The sequence below is a fragment of the Chlorocebus sabaeus genome, chromosome X, assembly GCF_047675955.1.
Source record: "Chlorocebus sabaeus isolate Y175 chromosome X, mChlSab1.0.hap1, whole genome shotgun sequence".
NCBI classification, from domain to species: Eukaryota; Metazoa; Chordata; class Mammalia; order Primates; family Cercopithecidae; genus Chlorocebus; species Chlorocebus sabaeus.
This window is the reverse complement of record NC_132933.1, coordinates 26832216-26856847: the sequence shown is the minus strand read 5'-3', so window position 1 is coordinate 26856847 and position 24632 is coordinate 26832216. Positions and strand designations below refer to the sequence as shown.

Here is a 24632-nt window from a genome sequence, read left to right as displayed (position 1 = left end):
GTATGAAAGTGAGTTTGGCCCTCTCTTCCTTGCTCTCTCTCACTCCCTTGTGCTTCCACTTTTTGTCATGGGATGCCACAGCAAGAAGGTCCTTGCTAGAAAGCAGCTCCTTGATATTGGACTTTCCATCCTCCAAAACTGTGAAAAATACATTTCTTTTGTTTATAGATTACCCAGTCTCAAGTATTATGTTATAGCAGCAGAAGATGGACTAAAACAGCTGCTTTGCCAACTAGGTTACTTTCTGGCAAATCTTCAACCTTCATTACCCATGTTTCCCTCCTCAAAGCTGTTATTTAAATGAAGTAAAGAGAAAGGCATATACTTTATTACTGAATTTTCAATGCTCGGTGGATGATTGAGTTAGCCTGACAGCTTTTTGCAAAAAGGTAGGTTTTGAGATAGCTTTCTTTAACTTTGAAATTTGAATGTCTTCAAATATTTATTTATGGGTAAAACTTGTTGAATTATCTGATTGATCTCTATCTCTAAGGGGTCTAATTGGTACTTTATATTGCTATTTCTGCCAAATATGAGCCCTAGTTTTGATTTAAAATATGAACTACAAAATGCCAAATTTTTTACTTTATTTCCACTTTGATAACTGTTCTTCCCATAGAATGACATCTCCTTTTCTGCCCATGTATATTGTATCCATTTTTCAAAACACAGCTGAAGTTTTAATCCCACATAAACTGTGTCACAACTACTTTAAACCACAATTATAGTTACTTCTTCTGAATTTCTATTGCAGTCTTAGCTTATACCATGCAGCTAATGGTCTGTGTCTATTTTTTATACAATTATACAATTTTTCAATAATTTTATAGATGTTACTTTGCCTCCCAAGAGAATTAGAACATTCCCTGAAATCAATATGGATTATTTAACATTTTTAGTAAAGTCAACACTTAACACACTAGTGAATGCATGCAGTAGGGATTCAATAAATATGGACTATTTGCACAAGAGAAAACAAGTTACAAACAAAATATGAGGTAATATCCATAAATCATACACTTCATGGTTTTGGAAAATTCTTGGTGCCATGGTCATTGTCATTGTCCCCAGCAATTTGGTTCCTATATTACACCGTACTCTTATGTAATCCAATTAAGATGATAACTTACTAAACAGCTATTTCTAAGTAAAAACAGTTTATTATTATAATAATTTGATAAGAACAAAAGGTATCCCTCAGGCTTTGTTGCTATTATCAGGAAAAAAATATGCAACCTATTACACTGAAACTATTTATCTAAATGTGATTTGCCAACTATTAGCAGGCATTAACCCAATTTCCTCTCTGATACGACAAGAAGTAAAAGAGCTTTAGCACTCCACAGCAATAATATTGCTAATAATACTGTTATTTTCACATGAGGACAAGGTGCGTAATAAACTGAAGCAAGAATAGAAACAGAATCTGGGGAATCAAGAGATTACTTAATAGTGAACCGTGCTAGGCAAGTGAACAGATTCTTCTAGAAAATGTGTTGGAAACATGCCACTTTCTTGTATAGATGGAGAAAACACACTCTGACAGGAAGATGTGAACTTGGAGATCCCAAAGGTCACTTCTATATGAGTTGTGTTGATTTGCAATAGTGACCATTCCTTTAAATTAGTACTTTGTACTTATGCATTATTCTCTCTCTCACACACACACAGATACACAGACACTACATATCTAAAAATTGAAGCACATGATGTCTGAGTCTGTTATATTTCCTTAAGAGAAAAGAAATATACATTACTGTTGAACTTTAGCAGCATATGCTAATATTGAAAATAAGGAAGACACAATCTCCCAGGTCTAGCCTGCACAGCATAAATTTTATGTAAATTTAGGCAGGTTTGCCAAGTTTATGGCTTTGTCCTGGAGCAACGTTAGTTATCTTGGATGATGGAATGGTTGTTGTAATTTCAGAGCAATTAATCTGTAGATCAATGGCAGAAAAGAAAGCTGGGAAAGTACACTTGCTTAAAGCAAGGGAGGTGGATGAAATTTAGGCTGGACAAACAGAAAGTTCCCTAGGCAAAAAAGTTAAAAAGCCAAATCTGAGCTAATATTTATAAATTTATGATAACTGTTATGCCATTTATTCTGACCCTCCCAACTTGAGAGAAACTTCCAGAGCTGTATTACAGGAAATACACACACACACACACACACACACACACACAGAGACAGAGAGGGAGACAGAGACAGAGACAGAGAGTTTATAAACTAATAGGCAAGACGAAGGATATAACTAAAACATGAGAGGCTAAAAAATAATGTCACAATGATTCTTAGAGGAGTTCTTGTTTCATCTTCACAGATAGAAAAGCAGTTTAGCCCCCAAACTTTTGTTCCCCATCAAGTTAATAATATGCATCCCCAAACTGGAAGTTTAAATTACAATTTTAGGCACAGTACTCTGCTGAATGCGTTTCCAGATTTGAGGAGACTTGACAACTACCTTGTATAAACTAAAACTTCATAAATAACTCTTTAAAAAATATCATGCTTCCATGATTCTTCTAAATCTTTCTTGAAACGATTTGTCTTTCCAACTGCCCTGCATCAGAATTATTGTAGTGAATGGCTTTACCATCCATCTACTACTGTGCAAACACCAGTCCCACATTTAAGTTCAAAGGCGTGTCACAGATTCATCCCCACCCCTCCCCACTCCTTTTCTCCCTCCCTTCCTTAGCAACTGGTAACCCCAGAAAGATAACTCCAAATCTAGAAAGAAGCAGTTGGTCCCTGGCTTCATTCGAGTTGCCAAGCCTCTAAGGCAGAAGCAGGAGTCATTTCTCCAGACCGAGCTGGCCTGTTCAGCGGGTTATCTCCACCACCTCAGGAAAGCTATCCTGATCAAATTTCTTCATGGCTTGTATTGAAAACGTGTAAGTACAAAACCGAGTACAACTGTTTAATTTTGAAGGCAAAGTCAGTTTGAATTGCTTTATTGCGTAACTGGGACAGGGATGAGTGGGTTGGAGGAAATGTAGGAGGAAATCAGAGACAAAAACTTGAAGGATATAAATTTAGTTATGAAGAATACTGGATTTAAGAGTGGCAACTTTGAAGTATAATTTTGAAAGAAAATTTGCAAAGCCCTAGTCTAAACAGTGGGGTTTAAACATGAGGAAATTCTTACTCTAGGATGTGGTGTTGGTTGAATGAAAGGAATTTGTAACAAAATTTGGTGTGAGTGTTGAATGATACCTCAATAAGAGAAACTTGTGTTTGTTAACATAACTAACTTTTCTTTGACTTCTGTGAAGAAAAATATATTTTACTTTGGAAGACATACCAGAACAATCTTGCCAGAATCTAAATGCCAGGATTACTGAATCATAGATCCTAGAGAGAATTGAAAAAGCTGGTATTTTCTATTATATGCTTACGATTGAGTTATGTGCGTCTTCTAGGCTTCCTTGCTGCCTTGTGGAGGTGGGGAAATGAGGAATGAAATAGGTCTCTGAGTAGTCATGAAGGGTAATCTTGTAGCCTAGTACTAAAGAAGCCACCTGGGAAGAGGCCAGTGCACTGAGCAAGTATTTGGCTACACATAGGGGAGAGGGCACTCCTTTTTTCCCTGGTATATTTCAGTGAGCTCAGTCAATTACATATTTTATCTATTTTCTGGTCACTGTATTTCCATTTTTATTAGCTGTTTGATTTCTTTTTTTGCAAGCCTTGGAGGGCACGCCCCTTCACCCTTGGTAGTAGCTGTGGACAAAAATGGGAACCAGGAGCTGCACCTCGATATGCCCCTGCAATGTCTGAGTTCCAAGCCGGAGGATGACACAGAGCCCTGGGGTCTACCTCAAGTACTGCTGAGACCTTCCGTCAATGTGCTGACTGATCTGGCTAGCGAGCCACCGGAGTGCCCCTCTGAGAGAACAGGATCCTGCATTCCTGTTCATAGTTTGAGAGCTCTTAGACACCCCTATGGGCCACCACCTGCTGTTGCAGAAGAGTCCCTAGCAACAGCAGAAGTAAATAGCTCTGATGCACTGGCAGGCTGGAGGCAGGAGGGACAGGATGCTATTAATGTGTCCTGGGAAGTCTCTGGCGGCCCTCCTGCACTGATAGTAGGGGGCACAAAGGTCAACAATGAGGGCACTGAGAGAGGTAGTAATAATGCAAGGTTGTATGTGGCTTTGCCAGGAGGTAAAGGGTTCTGTTCACCCAGGGGCCCACAAGTGAGAGGCCCTTCACATATTCCCACCCTTAGATCAGGGATAGTAATGGAGGTGCCTCCCAGAAATACACGAATAGCCTGCAGAGGAAAGCTGGCTCATGTTTCTTTCCCACTCAGGGGCCCATGCCACCCCATGCATAATTGGCCAAGGCCTATCCCGTTGTCTTCCAGTACTCCAGGTTTACCTCCTTGCTCTGCTGCTCGTTGTTTCATCCCTCCTCGACCTCCGATTTTCAATCCATTTATTGCTATGCTTCTTCCATTTGCTCCTCCTCCAATATTTCATCCTCCACTGCCTTCTTATTTTGTCCATTTCCATTCTGGGGGAATGCCAGCTCCTGCATCACCCAACAGAGAGTACAGCTGATGGCAAAAAAGGAGGATGAAAAAAGGGTTGTGGAAAGAGGTGAGAGGTGAACGTTATTCATATATGCTTTTATATTTGAAACCTCGTACCCTTCCACACTCTGTTTAGCACGAGTGCACCCTGTTTGAAGCCTCGTACTCTCCCACACTCTGTTAAGCACTAATGTGCCCTACATACTGGAGATTCAATAAAGATTGTAAACTTTGAAATGTTGTAAATTATTTTTCAAAATACCACTGCAGGAACCAAAGCCTTGGATTTTGTATTCTATCTTTAAGTAATTAAAGCAGAAACAACCCTGTCAGTGTTTTCTAAATAGCTTAGTTAAATGACTGTTACTATTTGCTACTGAGTTGTCTTGTAGTGTGACTGGGGAAGGGTGGTTAGGCTCTTCCTAGGCCAAGGCTAGATTGGGGAATCTCTATTTACCTAAGACTATAAGGGGTGCTCAGAGCTGGATGGCTTAATTAAGAAAAGGTTCATAAAGGCAGCCCAAAGTCCAGATAATAGAGAAAAATGAACAAATGGTAAGAGAAGCCAGATGAGATTGAGGTGAGAGTAATAGAGTCAACATTTAGCAGTCATAGGCAGAACCAAGTTGAAAAGTCAGGAAAGTAGGGGGAGGGAAGATGGAAGCATATTCTTAGACCACTGCTTCAACACGAACTGGTGTTTGTGTTTCAACTTTTCCTTGTTGCTAATTACATAGTATATATAGCTCTGGCTCAATAAGAGTTCAAAATCAAGGTGGAAGGGGACGGATCCTTTCACCCTTTGTCTCAACAAAGAGCTTACTACATGTATTAGTCCATTCCCACACTGCTAATAAAGACATACTCAAGACTGGGTAATTTATAAAGGAAAGAGGTTTAATTGACTTACAGTTCCACGTGGCTGGGAGGCCTCAGGAAAATTACAATTAGGGCAGAACGGGAAGCAAACACGTACTTCTTTATATGGCAGCAGGAAAGAAAAGTGCAGTGTGAAGGTCGGGGAGGCACTTATAAAAGTGACAGATCTTGTGAGAACTCACTCATTATCACGAGAACAGCATAAAGATAACTGCCCCCATGATTCAATTACCTCCCAGTGGATCCTTCCCAAGACAGACACATGGGGATTATGGGAACTACTATTCAAGATGAGATTTGGGTGAGAACACAGCCAAACCATATCACTATATGCTCAAAACTTTGAAGTGCAAATGAAAATACTTTACTCACATGGAAATATTTTTCTCAGATGCTGCTGTGTTTGTATTCCTCATAATTTGTTACAGCACCCCATTATAATGATGGTTCTGAGAGATTACCAAAATGTTCAGATGGGAGCTTTTAAAATTTCAAGTAACAAAAATAAGAATGCAGCATGCAGTGTAAAAGGATGTACATTTTGACAGCTGTATAACAATTCACTACATAGTAAATTACTTAAAACATAGCACCATTGTACATGAACAACCAGTCAACTAGAAATGTCTGAAGAGGATGTTTCTTCAAATAAGCATTTTTAATATTCAGTGTTGATAGTGTAGGTGATATAACCAGTTAGACAGGCTGAAAAGACCTGCCAGAGACAAAAACTAATAATGAATTTTTAGCACCAACAAAGAGTCATTTCTACTCTGGTGAGAAGGACACATAGATTTATTAAGTTTCTTTTTCTTTGTTTAATAATAAGTCATTCTAAATGTACAGGTGGTATTCTAAGGTTTAGCAGGAATATCTGGATAGTGCCTGATAGAATTCCTCTCACCCCATGTATGTCCTGAAACTGGCATGATTCCACCAATTCACTCTGGTGGATTGAACGGAAGTATTCAGCACATCTTTGTACAGCTGCTCATGATAAGGTAGCTTAGTCCTAGTGTACTAAATATTTATTGAATTTTAATCCTTATGAAAAGAGAAGTAGGTCATCAAAATATCTTTGGAGCCAGATGTTTAAAGATGTTTGGAGAAGAAATCAAGTCATCATGTCAATGGTAGTGCTACATCCCTAGAGAGTTGCTGAAAGGTGTAATTGACAGCAGGACAGGATTCGTTTTCCTTCTCAAAGGAAGTAAGTAGCTCAGATCAACGCTCAGAAAAACTTAACTTACAATTAATTAAAGAAATCCATGACGAATTGACTAGAACAAGCAAGTGACATCAATACAATTGGCTCCTTTTCAACTCTCTTTTCTCTTTCTTCACCCTGTGTGTGTTTTTTTAAAAATATATTCTATGTCATGTCTAAACACTGAACACCAATAGTAAGCAATAATGAATACCTATTAGCAAATTGAGACACCAAAGTTTTATTTATACCTCTGAGGTGCAGGATAAATATGTTTTCTTTAGTTTATGAAGAGTTCTGTGCCTATATAACCAGTTTCAATGGATGCAAGCATGAAATAAGCCTGGAATCCTGCTATTAAATGCAAATGTAATGCAAATATTTTTGTTTATACATGGCTTCTGCATGGAAATACTGTATTACTTTGTTATCACACATGACAGTATCCTGAATGACAGCAAAACATCTGTTTTTAAACAAACAAGTCACTTTAAAGTTGCTTTTAAAAATTATTCTGGTAGAATGTGATCCATATTAATCCTAAACCATAACATGATATTCATTTTGGAAAGCACTCATAAAGTAACGTATTCAACACTCTTGAATATATATTATTTATTTTTATTCTCTGTGGCTTAAACAGATTCTAGTCACAAAAGAGAAAGATGAACATCAACAAAGTAGTCTTTTCTTCTGGTAATAATGATAACGGGTTAAGTATTTCCTATATGAAGCTATAATCATTGTCACAAGAAGATTCATGTTATACTGTTTATTATTTATAGTTCTCATTATATTCCTTGTCACAAGACTGTAGCATCAGAATTTTAATGTCCTATATATTCTCTAGAAGATAATAATAAACTCTACAACACTGACCTTTTACACATCTACAGTATGATTCATTAGCCATTTCTATTTTTCACTGTTTACAACTTCTGTAGCATGGGTGCAAAAGGTACACATACAGCCAATGAAAGTGCAGAATACTGAAAAGGTTGAAGTTCAAAGTTATGAAATATTTAAAGTTTATAGTCTTTCATAAACTAGAATGCCATTAACATTATGCCTCATTCTTCTGAGAATTATTACAACAAAAAAACTAAACAGGACCAAATTATTTATTTTCACTGGAGTCTTAAGGTTGAAATCACAGTGCTATCTTTCTCCACCATGAAACAAGAGGCTCACTGTGAGGTTGTCACTAAATAACTGGGTAGTACATATATAATGGGAGAGAAGAAAATCATTCCATAACTATTATGTAGTACTATAACAATGGCTGTGCATTATTCATTGTTACTGAGAGATAATTTTTAAAGTCCCTAAATAATGGGCTATGTAAAATGACCCTATTTCAAGACAAATGAGCCAAAGTCAGAGTCAAAATACATTTTATACAGGTAAAAAACATAATGTCAGGTCAAAGGCTAATTTCGTAGCTACCACAAAACCTTAAATGTCTTCTTTATAATGAGATGGATTGAGTGATATTCCCATAGAAAGATAAGGTGATAAGACTGAATTAAGTAAAATAGTTCATCTTTTTCTCTTTGGTGATATTACTTGTTTTCTTATAATAATAATGTATAGCATTTATCAAATCAAGTCTAGATTTGAGAAGTTAGAGAAATTGTGCTTCATCATGCAATCTTTCTCTTAAGTGCTTGAGAAGGTGCTACTCTTGCTAAACAATGATTAAATAAATGCACTTTCTCACCCACCTTTGAGGACTTTACTCTCATTGAGAAAAACTTTCCAGTGTTTGCATTTCTCAAAAACAAAACCTCTCAGTTAAACTTACTTTTATGAAAGTGACTTGGCTATTTCTTTTTGGGAATGAAAGGGTGTGCTGTATTATTTTATACAGGTAAACTATATTTTTCCTCAACTCTGAAAATTCCCTTCCTCATGTAAAATAAAACAATATCAATAAAGCCCATAAATGCATCAATCCTGCAACAAAGGACTTTATCCATCTAATCATGCTTGATCATAAAATTTGCTTGGAAAATTATATTTGTAACTGATTCATCAAACATCCCGATTATAAAAACTGTGACTCAGAGGTAAAGCAGCACAGGGGGTATGGGGAAATTGATGGATGGTGTTTGCACATGTGACAAAGAGAAGAACAGATGGAGAAAGACTGAAGATTAAAAATAGAGGGGGTAGGGACACAGTCAGTTGAGAAGATACAAAATTCTTTAGAACAGGAAGCAGCTGCAAATTGGAAATACTATGGGAAAAATAATAAATTTGGATGTGGCAGAATATAATCCAGAGAAAAAAGGGTGAGGTGGTTTGAAAAAAAGTAGTGTTACATATTAAATGTTTCATGACAGAAAAATCTATGTGCAAAAGCCACAGATTTGAGGGCGTGGGGATGAGGTGATTAGAGAAATATTATCCAGTCTTCTTAAAAGTGAATTCATCACCACTGCTTCATTCCTTCCTATAAATATCTCTCCTTAGATAGCAGTCAATCTCACATGCCCTATGCCAAACTGGAAACACTTTCTGGTTTAGGTTTCATTAATCCACCAAACAAGCCTAGACAAACAAACACATCATCATCCAGGTTAACTTCGTTAGTGATGTGGGTATGCAATGAATTGGGCTCAAACAAGAACATGTTTTCCTTAAAGTTCTCAAATATACCAGATCTTCATTTTTTAAATTTAAACTTTAATAACTTTCCTCTAGTGAGGTACACTGATGATTTTCTAATTTTGTCTTTTATTCCTCCCCACAAAATTATAATTTCTTAGGTAGAATTGCTGACATTATTTAAGCACACTTTATCCAGAAAACAAGTAATCTATTATGTTTACCAGGGTAATATTCATACCTACTTTTGGCAAAAAATTCATTTTATTAATCCTCATTGATACTTGATAGCTAATTAGCAATGCATTCTATAATAAATAAGTGAAGGCAGTGTTTAATGATCTAAATAAAAGGTTGATTATCTATAAATAGAGCAGTTTTAAAAATGTATTAGTAATTAGTCAAATCTGGAGAAAAATAGTCCAACATAATGTTTCATAGTTTAAAACTACCTATGAGATAGTCTATAAAGATCATCAGTAAAACCATGGATAATTCCATGTCTAGAAAACAATACAAGTTTAAAAATAATCTCCTCAGGGTTTATATGAGCTGTTACAGCTTCAGTAATAGATATTTTCACAAATCAGTTGCAATTTATATGCATCCCAAAGTGTCCAAGTTTATAATTAGTTAACGTTGCTAACCTTACGAGTAGAATGAACCCATGAACATGTCATTTCAAAACAGTGTAAAAGCTCATTTCTCCTTTATTCATTGTATATGAAGTGAAGTTATATAAGGAAAGTGGTAATTACAATGCCTAAATGTTGTTCTTTATACTTAACTTGATGTTATTCTTTTAACATGGCCAGCAATGGAGGCTGCAAAGGAAAATCAACCCTTGACTGAAAACTGGTAAAAAGTCATTCAATTTTGAGTCTTAGGCTTTTCTAGCCAAAACAAACAAGCAAACATAACAAAGTATAAAGCAAGGAATCCATGGGTTTTAAAATTATTTATTCAATCTGCCTTTATTAAATGCAAAATACATTCAATAAATATTCTCCCTAGGGTGCAATAGAAAATTAAAATGAAATAAACAACTGTGGAAGTAACTGATTACTAACAGAAAATTAATTTTTTACCAGTAACAGAAGGTATACTCTTTATGGTTCAGTGGGTTCTCATATGCTAATGAGTCTTTATTTAGAATTTCCACCTCTTCTGTTGGTCTGATAGGTCCTCAATTTACAGATAGAAAAACTGAGACTTCGAAGATTTAGTGATTTGACTAAAAACAAAATGTTACTATGTGGTGGAATCAGAATCTTCTCGTTAAACTACATTTTAAAATGCATTTTAAATATATTAAAGATATATGTACATGGTAAAAGGAAACTCTCCATAAATACAAGAAGACAATATAAGAACTAGATAAATATTGATGTAGTCTTGACCTTTCTTTTTACAAAAATAAATCACGTAAGAACATACTATTTTCTAAAATTGTGCCAAATTTCCATAAACAGATTGAAGAGCAAATGGCAAACTGAGGGAAAAGTTGCAATGTATTTAAAAAAAGGTTTAAATATTCTTAATATATAAATTATTTACTGAGTCAATAAGAAAAGTTATATATCTCTATAGAAAAATGAATTAATAACACAAAAGATAATTTACAAAATAAGAAATAAAAATAACCAATAAACACATAAGTTGATAAATGAAAATTAAATTAATAAACACAATTTCTTATCTATCAAAATGGAAAAGTTTATTTCATGTAATTATGTTTATTGTTAGAAAAGATTTAGGCAAATGAGTGCTCTCATATACTATCTGTGAGAGAAAAAATAGTAGAACTTCTATTGAGAGCAAGTTGAAACAAACACCTTAACATTGTAATTTTTTTTATCTAAAAATTCCACTTGTTGGAGTTTAGTCTGAGGAAATAATCATGGATATCAATAGAGGTTTAGATACAATATGTTAGTCTTAGCTTACAATATGCCTATTATGACAGCAAAAAGGTCAGGAGTAAACTAAATATTCCTAAACAGATAATGGTCTAATTAAAATTGTCGTAAAATCAGATAATAGAATACCTAATGTCACCATCAGAACAATAACAGACAGATACAATTTTAAAAATGAAACCTTCTACATACATTTTAAGTAAAAAATGTTTGAAAAGAGTCTGGAAATATCCAGTTTTCTTCTTTTTACTTATCTATATTTTTAAAGTTCTATAATAATAATTTTTACTATTTCAATTAAACTTTAGAGTTGTGATAAAAAGGAGATAATAATATGTAAAGTCTAATGTATCTTTCAGCTTTACGTTTTAATGATTTCAATATTTCAAATAGAAACAATTAAGTTACAATAGAAAAAAATGCTATAGATATTGTATATCCATAATTATCAATAAATGAGCACCCAGAGAAAGTGAAAATAAATCATGTGTGATGACAGTAGCTACAGAAGTCTATGTCAAAAAGTTTATGTAAGACAAACTGAGCAGCACCATACAATTGCAAACTTTTATTTCTTTATGCTTGGCAAAATGAGGGCAAGGACTTGATATTTAGTTTTACACCTGTTTTCACAGGCATTGAGCATCAATAGATTATGGCTGGCCAGGACAGGCTAGGAACCAGGAATCTGAGCAAAAAAAATGGAATCTGGGCTGTACCACAGTGGTTGCACAGTTTGTACTCTGCACAATGTTGCCTAGAGGTACAAATGGGGGCTGAAATTAAGCTTATACTCTGCTTGGTAAGCAATATACCCGAGGGAGGGCAACTTTTTCTAATTTATCTGCCCAGAGTGAGTGCCTTTTTCTAATTTCTCCACAGAAACCGTAGATACTAATTTTCTCTCAGGTTAATAACCAGTGACTCCAAACACCTTTATATCCAGTAAGACTGTAAAATTGTTAAAGATTATAATGCTAGTTTTAAAAAAAACCACATTTTCAGTGTTTATAGAATTAAAGCGTAATTGCCATTCAACAGGCCCAGCAAATGATCAAAGACTAGCAGGTTCTCACCTGTAAATTACCTGCTAAAAGCTACCATTAGACGTGGAAAATGGATTCGTATGAAAAAGTAAATTAAAAATAAAATCGATAAGAGGCAGTTGCTTTAATGATATTTCTACAAAGGAAAAAACCCATAAAGCATCTCTCCTGCACCTGTATAACAAACACTTTAATAGAAATAATATAAAAGTATAGCCAGAACCCTGAAACCCAAGCACCAGGGTAGCATTTTAAATATACTTTGGAAAATTACTGCTCTAACTTATACTATTAAAATATTAAAAGTAATAACAATGAAATTTACAATAAGCTTTCAATTTAATAAGCCTGCAAATATAGAGTAAATATAATTCTTATAATATCTATCCTTTAAAACATATGTTGAAATCAGATGTAATTATATTAATGAGGCACTTCCCATGAGCAAAATAATTCTGCTCCCTGAATACATTAATATGCCCTTTTTTTCCCTATATTTATTTTCTCTTTATTTTTTAAGGGTGAGATAGCACTGGAGTCCTTAAATGGAAATTTATCATGCAATTCAGCTGTATTCACATTTCTAGTGAAGAAGCTTATTTAACAATTTCTTAGAAGATGTCTCTTGGGTTTAGCTGTAGGCAGGAAATGATGTATAATTAGCGCTTTTATGTGGAATTAACAAACAAACTTGTAAGTTCATTACTTTTTAATATTTGCGTCAGTCTTCTAAAGCAGATTAAGAGCAACTATAATTTCCATATGCAAGATTTGGTAACTATAAAGCTCAGAAAATGTTCACTTAAATCAAAACCATGCTACAGTACTGTGTCTTCAATTTATTTTCTCCTCACATTCCCTTTCAGTCTACCCACACCCTCGACAACATAGATTTTGGCAAATTTTATTTTAAATGAACCAAACTGGCATTTTGGTTTGGCCTACCCTGCTCACTAATAAAATGGAACAAAATTTACTCAATATTTTGTCTTGTCACTGATTCTCATGAAAAATAAATATTCATGATATCTTATTTTTTCTAACACAATAAAAGAATATTATAAATAAGACTTTTTAAAGTTAAAATTGGTTAGTTCCGAAATACTGGCTTTGAGGAAGCTATGGTAAAAGATGATGATAACAACTATGGAGAAAATAGCTAACTTAAACAACATTGATATATTATATTTATATTTTTTAAAATATTTCCTAGACAAACCAACTCTCATGCTACTTAAGTTGCATTTTCTACACACCCTTGCTACGTAGTACATGTATTTTTAAACTGTTTTGTGTCTATTAGATGAATCTCGGTATATACACAGATGCATTCAAAGAACAGAAGAAAGAACACTGGCTAAAGGATTGAGGAAAAAAGAGAACAACATATAATAAGGTAGGAAAGACAGGCTAGTTCAGACTGTTGAAAGACTTGTGGGCATACAAACTTAGGATTTTATTCTAAGTGCAATTCCAAAGTTATAGTTGTAGGAACAGCCTTTACTTACCTTACTATTTAGAACCAAGCCTGAGTGATGTCCCTATGTGTGAATAGTGAAGCCATGTGAACTCCCTTCTAAGTCTCCATGTACCGCCCACAATATAAACGCTGTACAGTGTGGCTTTCTAGTCTTATATATTATTTGACCACTAAGTGGAAACTACCCAATACATTTTATTTGAAATGTAACAACAAATGTATAAATTCTGAAAATTGAATATACTAATATTGTTTGTTGTACCCTTACAAATACTAAAAACAAACATTTATTTGATCATTACAGTTGTTTCTTTCTGAAACAGGACACTAAAAACATAAAATATATATATATATACTGAAACTCAGAGAAACTCTCTGGATTCATAACCAAGCATCTCCAGTATCTATATAGACTATCCACCATCCATCACTATGTTGTTTGGCTACCAACACACAATCATATCTTAGGCTGAGATAATTGTAAAATGAAGCATGTAGGCCTTATATAATTTTGAGATGCTAGAGAGCAAAGTTTCCCTTGCTCTATGTGTTTGATTCTTCAAAATTATACATATAGGTGGCCTAATATTTCTCTCATTAAATACTCTTTTGTTGATTTTAGCCCATTATTACAATCTATGTTACTTGAAAAATGTTCACTTCAAGGTAGTAACATACTTTTATCCTTATATCGAGTTAAGGAATGAAGTTTAAATATTTTTTGAAAATCATTGATAACAGGAAATGTGGAATTGGTTTAATGCAGAGCCTTAACCCATTCTCCTAGATAAATTATTCAATTAATCAGTATGATCAGGTATCTGGCCATTTAATTGGCTATGAATGCACTCAATTGCACAATAGTTATTTTCCTCAATAAGTGTGTCATGAAATATCTTGTTCAAATACATTTATTATTCATCCTATGAATATGGCATTTCCTCTTTAAAAAAGGAATTTAAATTTTCACTCAGGATAATGATTAATGTCTTGTAGAGGAGAAGTAAAAGCCTTCATATTTCTGTAATTGTCTCCTTAAGCTATGTACATGCCTGTGTATTATACAGAAAAGGAAAGTGCATATATTATAATTGCATTATTAATTGACAAGGTGAGCAGAAAGTAAGCATAAATATAAAATGTTAGGCACATTATAATTGCATTATTAATTGACAAGGTGAGCAGAAAGTAAGCATAAATATAAAATGTTAGGCACTAAGAATTAAACTAGTCCAAATAACTTATGTTGTATCTGAGAAAAGTAATGTTTACACAGGTCAGGAACTCAGGCTTTGAGGCTCTCTAACTCACATTCCAGAGTTCTTTCACCTCAGGATTACTTCAGAGAAGAGAAAAGGTAAGATATCCTATGGTATCAATGCAGAAACTATCACCTGCCCACTTCTGAACTAGATGCTAAAGAAGATAGAACATTATAAGAAAAAACACTTGCCTCAAAAAGTTTACAATACAGTTGTTGACAAAAAAAGACAAACTCTGTAAAACATTTCAAGAGATTTATTCTGAGCCAAATGCGAGGACCATGACCAATGACACAGCCCCAGGAGGTCCTGAGAGCATGTTCCCAAGGTGACTGGGTTACAGCTTAGTTTCATACATCTTAGGAAGACAAAAGGCATCAATCAGTTCATGTGAGGTATACACTGATTTGATCCCAAGAGGTGAAACAACTCAAAGCAGGGGATCAAAGGTCATAGGTGGATGCAAAGATTTTCTGATTGGCAATTGGTTGAAAGAGGTAAATTATTATCTAAAGATCTGGAATCAGTAGAAAGAAGAGTCTGGGTTAAGATGCAATATAGGTTGTAGAGACCAAGGTTCTCATTATACAGATGAAGTCTCATATGTGGCCACCCTTAGAGACAATAGATGGCAAATGTTTCCCATTGAGACTTTTAAAAACTGCGACTCTCGACTAGTCTCTTCAGGCTCAGAAAAAGACCTGGAAATGGAAGAAGATTATCTATATAATGTAAATTTCCCCCACAAGAAACACCTCTGCTGGACTATTTCAAAGTATGTCAGAAATGTATTTTATGGTAAAATACTTCAGTTTCCCTCAGGGCCTGCTATATGTCATGTGATGCTATACTAGAGTCAGATTGGAATTTGGTATCTTATTGCTACAAAGAGTCTATTCTATCAGTCTTAAGATCTCTGTTTTAATGTTAATGCTGGTCAGTTGTGCCTGAATTCTGAAGGGAGGAGAATATAATGAGGCATGTTCAACCTCCACTTCCCATCATGGCCGGAACTAGTTTTTCAGGTTTTATTGGAATCCCCTTGGCTGAGAGGAAGGATTCATACAGTCAGTTGGAGGGCTTAGAATTTTATTTCTGGTTTACACCATGCTCTTGCAACATAATAGAAAACAGTGATAATGCTGTGTCTATAATAGTACTAACACTTATATCATTATTTTTTTCAAAGTACATTTTTCTGTTGAGAAAAGGTGCAGTTTTTAAAGTCATACACCACAATCTGCATAGCAATAAGTCAACTTATATTTAAGTGTACTCAACTACATGTTGTCTTGACAAACTGGATTCACAAGGCTATGCCCTTCAGAATTTAGAGTAGAATATTCTAAAGAAAATCATACAGAGTAAGAGAGAGTGAAAGAGCACCAGGGTACAGGTGAAGTACACACTCTTTGACCTCGGGGTCTTTTACATATCTTTATTTTCTTCTATAGTTTTTATTAGACAATTTAAAGTATAATGCAAAAATTGTTCCTACTCCTCTGCCAGTATGCCCTTGAATATTCATATTTCCCACTCTGCCAATAAATATGATGGACAATGTAACCACCTGCTCAAGAGACATAATGAAAAGTTGAAATGATATCTTTATACCTTAACGTACAGACATCTTTAATAACAAATGAACCAAATATTTCTCCAAATTAACTTTATCTAGGGAAACAGAAATCTTCACAAACTAAATATTCCTTCAACGAATGATCCTGTCCACTGAACTAATCCATCTTATGATATTTTCTTTACTCTGCCTTTTTTTTCACTTTCTGCGATTTAAGCATTTCTAATCTTTCTCCGAGCAGCACATACATTATTTATGTTCACATAGGACAGCTGCTTTCCTAAATATACATAAGTTCTGTTGTAATTTCTGAGAAGTGCTACTATCCTCCACATTTTCTGAAGAATTGTATCAGAGCATGTGACCATTGCTACTCAGGGATTGTGGGTTTCCTACATTTTGTCAGTAGCTGATATACTTATCCTAGAATTTCTGAGAATCCTGTATACTGGAAAGTTTGGGGACTTCAAGCACCTGAGTCTTGAAATTATTAGAATTCAGGTTTCACTATCTTCAATAACTATCAAGCAAAGACCCATTAGTATAAGAAACAGAGGATTTATGAGTGAGAAATCGAAAATGCAAAGGAGATTATTTGCTTTCTTTTCCTGGATGAGACGTCAGGATTGAGAAATCATCACAACTAGAATTATTAATGTTACTCTTAGAAACACATTATTATATTATTGGGAGTCACTTCCTACTAATATTAGAACCAACCATATGATTCAGTTCATATATTGTTGATTCAGTCATTTTGATGGATAAAAATGGCAATTTCACATGACTGAACATAATAGGTTTTAAAAAGTGTCATGTTTTACTTTTTAAATTGAGATACGATTCATATACCATAAAATGCCCCCTTGTAACTTTTATGACTCAGTAATTTTTAATACATTCACAAGATTATGTGATCATCACTACCATCTAATTTTATAACATTTTAATTGTCCCCAAATGCAACCCATAGGCACTAGTACCCCACACCTTCATTGATTATTGCATTTATTTATGAAGAGTTCTTGAGTGCAATACAGGTGAAGGGGTTAAGAAGCAGGAATACTTAGAATACATAGAAGTATATAGTAAATTTTGTAAGATGATCAGACAGTTATAAAGGTTAAAAGTATGCCAAGCCAATTTTAATATACTCTAGTATAGGTAGTCAGAAAATTCTAGTATAGGTAGTCAGAAAAGAATTTGTGGAAATGACTTATGTTTAAACAGGACATTGAAATATCAGTAGAATTTCACCAGATGGAGATAAGGATTTGCTAAAGTAAAAAATACATGTAATTTACCATCAGACAGTTCAGAGTTTATGCTTGATCATTTGCTAGTAGTGTGACTTTACATAATGTTCTTAATATCAATTTTTTATATTTTATTGAAAGAAAAAGCATGATCAAAATTGGTATATATCAAAATAGCATGAAAACACCAGCGTCTAGCCCTCTGAGTCATGGATTCCTTTCTCTATCCTTGTACATTGCAGTCTGGCAATTTTTTTTATTATTATACTTTAAGTTATAGTGTACATGTGAACAACGTGTAGGTTTATTACACATGTATACATGTGCCATGTTGGTGTGCTGCACCAATTAACTTGTCGTTTACATTAGGTATATCCCTTCATGCTATCCGTCCCCCCTCCCCCCACCCCATGACAGGCCCTGGTGTGTGATGTTCCCCTTCCTGTGTCTAAGTGTTTCATTGTTCAATTCCCACCTATGAGTGAAAACATGTAGTGTTTGATTTTCTGTCCTTGTGATAGTTAGCTGAGAGAATGATGGTTTCCAGCTTCATCCATGTCCCTACAAAGGACATAAATTCATCCTTTTTTATGGCTGCATAGCATTTCATGGTGTATGTGTGCCACATTTTCTTAATCCAGTCTATCATTGATGGGCATTTGGGTTGGTTCCAAGTCTTTGCTATTGTGAATAGTGCTGCAATAAACATACATGTGCATGTGTCTTTATAACAGCATGATTTACAGTCCTTTGGGTATATACTCAGTAATGGGATGGCTGGATCAAGTGGTATTTCTAGTTCTAGATCCTTAAGGAATCACCACACTGTCTTCCACAATGGTTGAACTAGTTTACAGAACCACCAACAGTATAAAAGTGAAAATGTCCATACTGCCAAAGGTAATTTATAGATTTAATGCCATCCCCATTAAGCTATCAATGACTTTCTTCACAGAACTGGAAAAAACTACTTTAAAGTTCATATGGAACCAAAATAGAGCCCACATTGCCAAGATAATGCTAAGCCAAAAGAACAAAGCTGGAGGCATCATACTACCTGACTTCAAACTATACTACAAGGCTACAGTAACCAAACGGCATGTTACTGGTAAAAAAAAAACAAAAACAAAAAAAAGAGATATAGACCAATGGAAGAGAACAGCCCTCAGAAATAATACCACACATCTACAACCCTGTGATCTTTGACAAACCTGACAGAAAGAAGAAATGGGGAAAGGAGTCCCTATTTAATAAATGGTGCTGGGAAAACTAGCTAGCTATATGTAGAAAACTGAAACTGGATCCTTTCCTTACACCTTATACAAAAGTTAATTCAAGATGGATTAGAGACTTAAATGTTAGACCTAAAACCATAAAAACCCTAGAAGAAAACCTAGGCAATACCATTCAGGACACAGGCATGGGCAAGGACTTCATGTCTAAAACACCAAAAGCAACGGCAACAAAAGCCAAAATTGACAAATGGGATCTAATTAAACTAAAGAGCTTCTGCACAGCAAAAGAAACTACCATTGGAGTGAACAGGCAACCTACAGAATAGGAGAAAATTTTTGCAATCTACTCATCTGACAAAGGGCTAATATCCAGAACCTACAAAGAACTCAAACAAATTTATGAGAAAAAAATCAAGCAATCCCATCAAAAAGTGGATGAAGGATATGAACAGACACTTCTCAAAATGTCTTCAAAAGAAGACATTTATGCATCCAACAGACACAGTCTGGCAAATTTTAATAACCAGTTTGGGGTTTGAGGATTGGTAGAGGGAGAAACCTTGATATGTAGCATTTGGCAATTCTTGTGTTACAAATCATAGTCCCATTATAGCGTACTTTAAACTGCTGTTTCACAACCTGCTTATATATTTCTATAATTTAAAAAGTCAGTTCTTGTGAGCCAAGCCAACGTGAAACTGCTTCAATACTCTACTCACAGTGCAAAAGAGACTAGCGCCTTCATTGTGAACTAATTGAAAAATGGAGCCAGGTATGGTGGCTCACGCCTGTAATCCCAACATTTTGGAAGGCCGAGGCAGGAGGATTGCTTGAGCCCAGGAGTTCAAGACCAGCCTGGGTAACAAAGCAAGACCCTGTCTCTACAAAAATTAAAGTTAAAAAAACTTAGCTGGGCATGGTAGCATGTACCTGTAGTCCCAGCTAATTGGGAAGCTGAGGTGGGAAGATTGCTTGAGCATGGGAGGTTGAGGCTGCCATGAGCCATGATCATGCCAAGGCACTCCAGCTTGGGCAACAAAGTGAGACCTTGTATCAAAAAAAAAATTTTTTTTAACTGGTCTTTTAAATGTTTTATATTATGAGAAAATTCTCAGTGAATTATTGTTTCTGTATTTAAAATTGGCTTAGTGATATTTTAGAAACATTGTGTTACTAGATGAGTTGGGAACACGTTGTTATTTGTCTCATTAAAAATAATGAAGTACAGCATTCAACTTTTTAAAAATTTACTCTCCACTATACTTGGAGAAGTGTTCAGTTTCAGCTAATTAAGAACACCTACAGTGCAAAAATAAGCCTGATTAATCTGAGTCACAGAGTATCATCTCTGTATGGGTCACAAGATCATCTAATATATTGGTTTCAACTATGCTGAGTCTCATACCCTATACAATGTAAATATACTTCTTACTGTGGGTCTCAGTCAAAACAATTTGAAGAATCACTGATCTAAATCAAATAAGGGGAGGGACACTTGGAGAGAAGTGATTAGCCAAAGTTTTCACAGCCAAGGTAGAGGCACAGCTGGCATGAAAACCTTCAATAATTTTTTGTTCACACCTCTTTCCCATACACTATTATTTAACATCTCATGTATCACATCAGTTTGTGAAATATGTGAAAAAGAGGCATAAATGTGAGCTACTCAGTTAAAATAACACTTCAGTGAAATATTTATTTTTACATTATTTTCTTCTCTTTTTTCCCCTGCTCTCTATTATTAGATTTCACTTTAGTGTATTTCAATTCATGTTCGTACAGCTTCCATGATGAAAATCATCACTGATCTATGTTGAGATAAGGTTATGTTTGGGATAGAAAGCATTTTCAATCAATATTGAGCCTTTCATTTGGTTCCTATTGAATATACTCCTTTCTGCTTTCAGTACTTTTTTGCTCTAGAAGCTGGGAAACTGGACCGCTTTCATGATTGTGGTTCTGAGGACTTGAGTACAGCTAGTTCCATGAAGGGAATACTTATGGAAATGCTCTTAAGCCTAGGCTACAAGCCAGTGTTTGTTCTTTTTTAAACGGCGAGCTACACCATTTTTTTTTCTCTATTTCACACTGGGTAACACTGTGTCATATTAAAACAAATCACACATTATAATGTAAATAAAATAATTTCACTATGATCTGTATGCTTTTTTGCTCTGCCAAAATCTCGATAGTAGGGATTTCCTCTGCTTTTGATTTTGTCTTCCCCTTTTATGCATTTTTGTCTATCTTATTTTCTCTTTATTTTTGAAGTACACACACAGAAACACACATGTTTTTGTATATGCAATTCGTACTGAATAATTTATTGTGAGTTTTTAATATGCAGCTTTTCCATCCCTTGTCTTTCTCCCTCAAAGTATATGTAGGTTTAGGTTGTCAGATATTGATTCTATTCTAGTTTTGTATATATCTAAAATACTACAGGAAAACAAGACCATTTTGACAAATTTTTCTATCATGGTTTCAACAACTTATAAAGACAGAATTTTTTAAAAGGCATTAAAAGTAGGAACAGAGAGGGCAGAGGAAGATGGTGGGATAGAAGGCTCCACCAAGGATCACCCTCACCCCCACAGCAACACAGAAAAGCACTTTCACAAAAGCCAAATACTAAGTGAGCATTCACAGTACCTGGTTTCAACTTCATATTGCTGAAAGAAGCACTGAAGTGAGTAGGAAAGGGTTTTGAAATGCCAATGGAGCCTCTCCTCCCTCCACTAGCAGCAGACATGTGGCACGGAGAGAGAGTATTGGGGTACTTTGCATTGAACTCAGTACATCCCTGTCACAGCGAAGGCAAAACACTGCTCAACTCAACTGGTGCCTGCCCACAGAGAGAGCACTTGGTGCTTGCACTAGCCACAGAGGAATTGCCCATGCCAGTGGCTTGAACTTGAGTTTCTGCAAGACTCACCACCATGGGCTAAAGTGCTCTAAGATCCTAGGTAAACCTGAAGGACAGTCAAAGCCACAAAGACTGCAGTTCATAAGCAAGTCCTGATTCTGTGCTAGACTTAGACCTAGTGGACTAAGGCAGCATGTGACCTAGTGAGGCACAAACTGGGGACCTTGGGTAATGCTTGCATGAACCCTTCCCCAATTCCAGGCAGTGCAACTCACAGCAACTAAAATGACTTTCTTTCTGCTCAGGGAGACAAAAGAGAAGAGTAAAGAGAATTTTGTCTTGCAATTTGAATACCAGCTCAGCCACAATAGGATAGACCACCAGGCAGAGTTGTGAGGCACCCATCCCAGGCCCCAGCTCCCATATGATATTTCTAGAAATACCCTGGGCCAGAAGGGAATCTGATGCCTTGAAAGGAAGGACCCATTCCTGGCACAATACATCACCTGCTGACTAAACATCCCTTGGGACCTGAATAACAAGCAGTCATGCCCAGATCGTGTGCCATGGGCCTTGAGTGAGACTCTGAGACATGCTGGCTTCAGGTACCAGTTTAGTCACAGAAGGGTAGAGTACCACACAAGCTCTACTGCTTGGGTTTCTAAGTCCAGGCCTAGCCTCTTGAACAGCATTTTTTGGACCTGACCTGGGTCAGAGGGGAGCCAACTTCCCTGAAAGGTGAGTTACAACCTTAGCAGCATTCTCAACAAGCTGGCGGAATAACCCTTAGGCCTTAAGTGAACATCAGTTGTGGTCTGGCTTGTTCGTTAGTTTGCTTGTTGCAATGTTTTAAAATGTTATCAGTTTAAAATAGTGGATTATAAGATAATATTTGCAAAACTCATAGTAACCTCAAATATATAAAACATACAAAAGACATGCATAAAAAAGCAAAAAATTAAATTCTATCACCAGAGAAAATTACCTTTACTAAAAGGAAGAGAGGAAAAAATAAAGAGAAGATAACAAAACAGTAACAACAAAATAACAAAATGACAGGAATAAATCTTTACTTATCAATAATATCATTGAATGAAAATGGACTAAACCATACAATGAAAAGACATAGAGTGGCTGAATGGACAAAAAAAAAAAAAAAAAAAAAAAAACCCACTCAATTATCTGGTGCCTTCAAGAAATGCATTCCACATATAAACATACACAGAGATTAAAAATGAAAGGACAGAAGAACATATTGCATACAAATGGAAAAAAAAAAAAAAAGATCAGGAGTACTTTTACTTAAATCAACCAAAATAGATTTGAAGATAAAAAGACAAAGATGTAAGGAAATATGAAGATGGTCATCATATAACCAAAAAAGGGTAAATTTAGCAAGAGGGTATGATAACTGTAAATACATATACCCCTAACTTTAGAGCACTTATATAAACCAATTATTATTAGAGAAAAGTGAAAGATAGATGTTAATAGAATAATAGAGACTTCAAAAACTCACTTTCAGCATTGGGCAGATCTTACAGACAGAAGAGCAACAAACATTAGACATGATCTGTACTATAGAATAGATCAAATTAATAGATAATTACAGAAAATTTCATCCAACAGTAGCAGAATACAAATTCTTTTCCCAAACATGTGGGTCATTCTCAAGGACAAACCATATGTTAGGCCACAAAACAAGTCTAAAACATTGAAAAAATTGAAATAATATCAAGCATCTTCTCTGATCACAATGTGATAAAACTAGAAATCAATAAAAGGAAGAATTTAGGACACTATACAAACACATAGATATTTGTAAATATGCTCCTGAATTACTAGTGGGTCAGTGAAGAAGTTAAGAAGGAAATTGAAAATTTTCTTTAAGCAAATAGTAATGAAAACAGAACATATCAAAACCTATGGAATACAGCAAAGACTGTACTAAGAAGGAAATTTATAGCTATAAGTGCCTACATCAAACACGAGAAAAATTCTAATAAATAACCTGAAAATGGATCTTCAATAACTAGATAAGCAGGAGCAAACCAAACCAAAACCTAGTAGAAGAAAAGAAATAATAAAGATCAGAACACAAAGAAAGAAAGTTGAAATGAAGAAAGCAATACAAAAGATCAACCAAAGAAAAAGTTGTTTTTTGAAAAGATGAACAAGATCGACAAATCTTTAGCCAGACTAAGAATAAAAGAGACTTTGGGAGGCCGAGGTGGGTGGATCACAAGGTCAGGAGTTTGAGACCAGCCTGGCCAAGGTGGTGAAACCCTGTCTTTACTAAAAATACAAAAATTAGCCGGGCACGGTGGCAGGCGCCTGTAATCCCAGCTACTTGGGAGGCTGAGGTGGGAGAACCGCTTGAACCTGTGAGGTGGAGGTTGCAGTGAATCAAGATCATGCCACTGCACTCTAGCCTGGGTGACAGAGCAAGACTGCCTAATATATGTGTGTGTGTGTGTGTGTGTGTGTGTGTGTGTGTGTGTGTGTGTGTGTATGAGAGAAGAACCAAATAAATATTATTAGAGATGAAGAAGGAGACATTGCAATTGATACCACAGAAAGTCAAGGGAGCATTAATGGCTACTATGAATAACTATATGCTAATAAATTGGAAAAGCTACAGGAAATCAATAAACTCCTAGGAACATACAACCTACCAATATTGAACCATGACAAAATCAAAAACTTGAATATACCAAGAACAAGCAACAAGATTGAAGCTATAATAAAAAGT

At 35.2% G+C, this 24632-nt stretch overlaps 1 protein-coding gene across 1 annotated transcript; it reads left to right on the top strand.

Annotated features, from left to right (window-relative positions):
- Positions 1–2878: 2878 nt before the first annotated feature.
- Positions 2879–4569, top strand: PRR32 (proline rich 32). Its single transcript, XM_037988866.2, has 2 exons — positions 2879–2898; positions 3693–4569. The coding sequence occupies exons 1-2, from the start codon at positions 2879–2881 to the stop codon at positions 4567–4569; spliced, it is 897 nt and encodes a 298-aa protein (XP_037844794.2).
- Positions 4570–24632: the final 20063 nt, after the last annotated feature.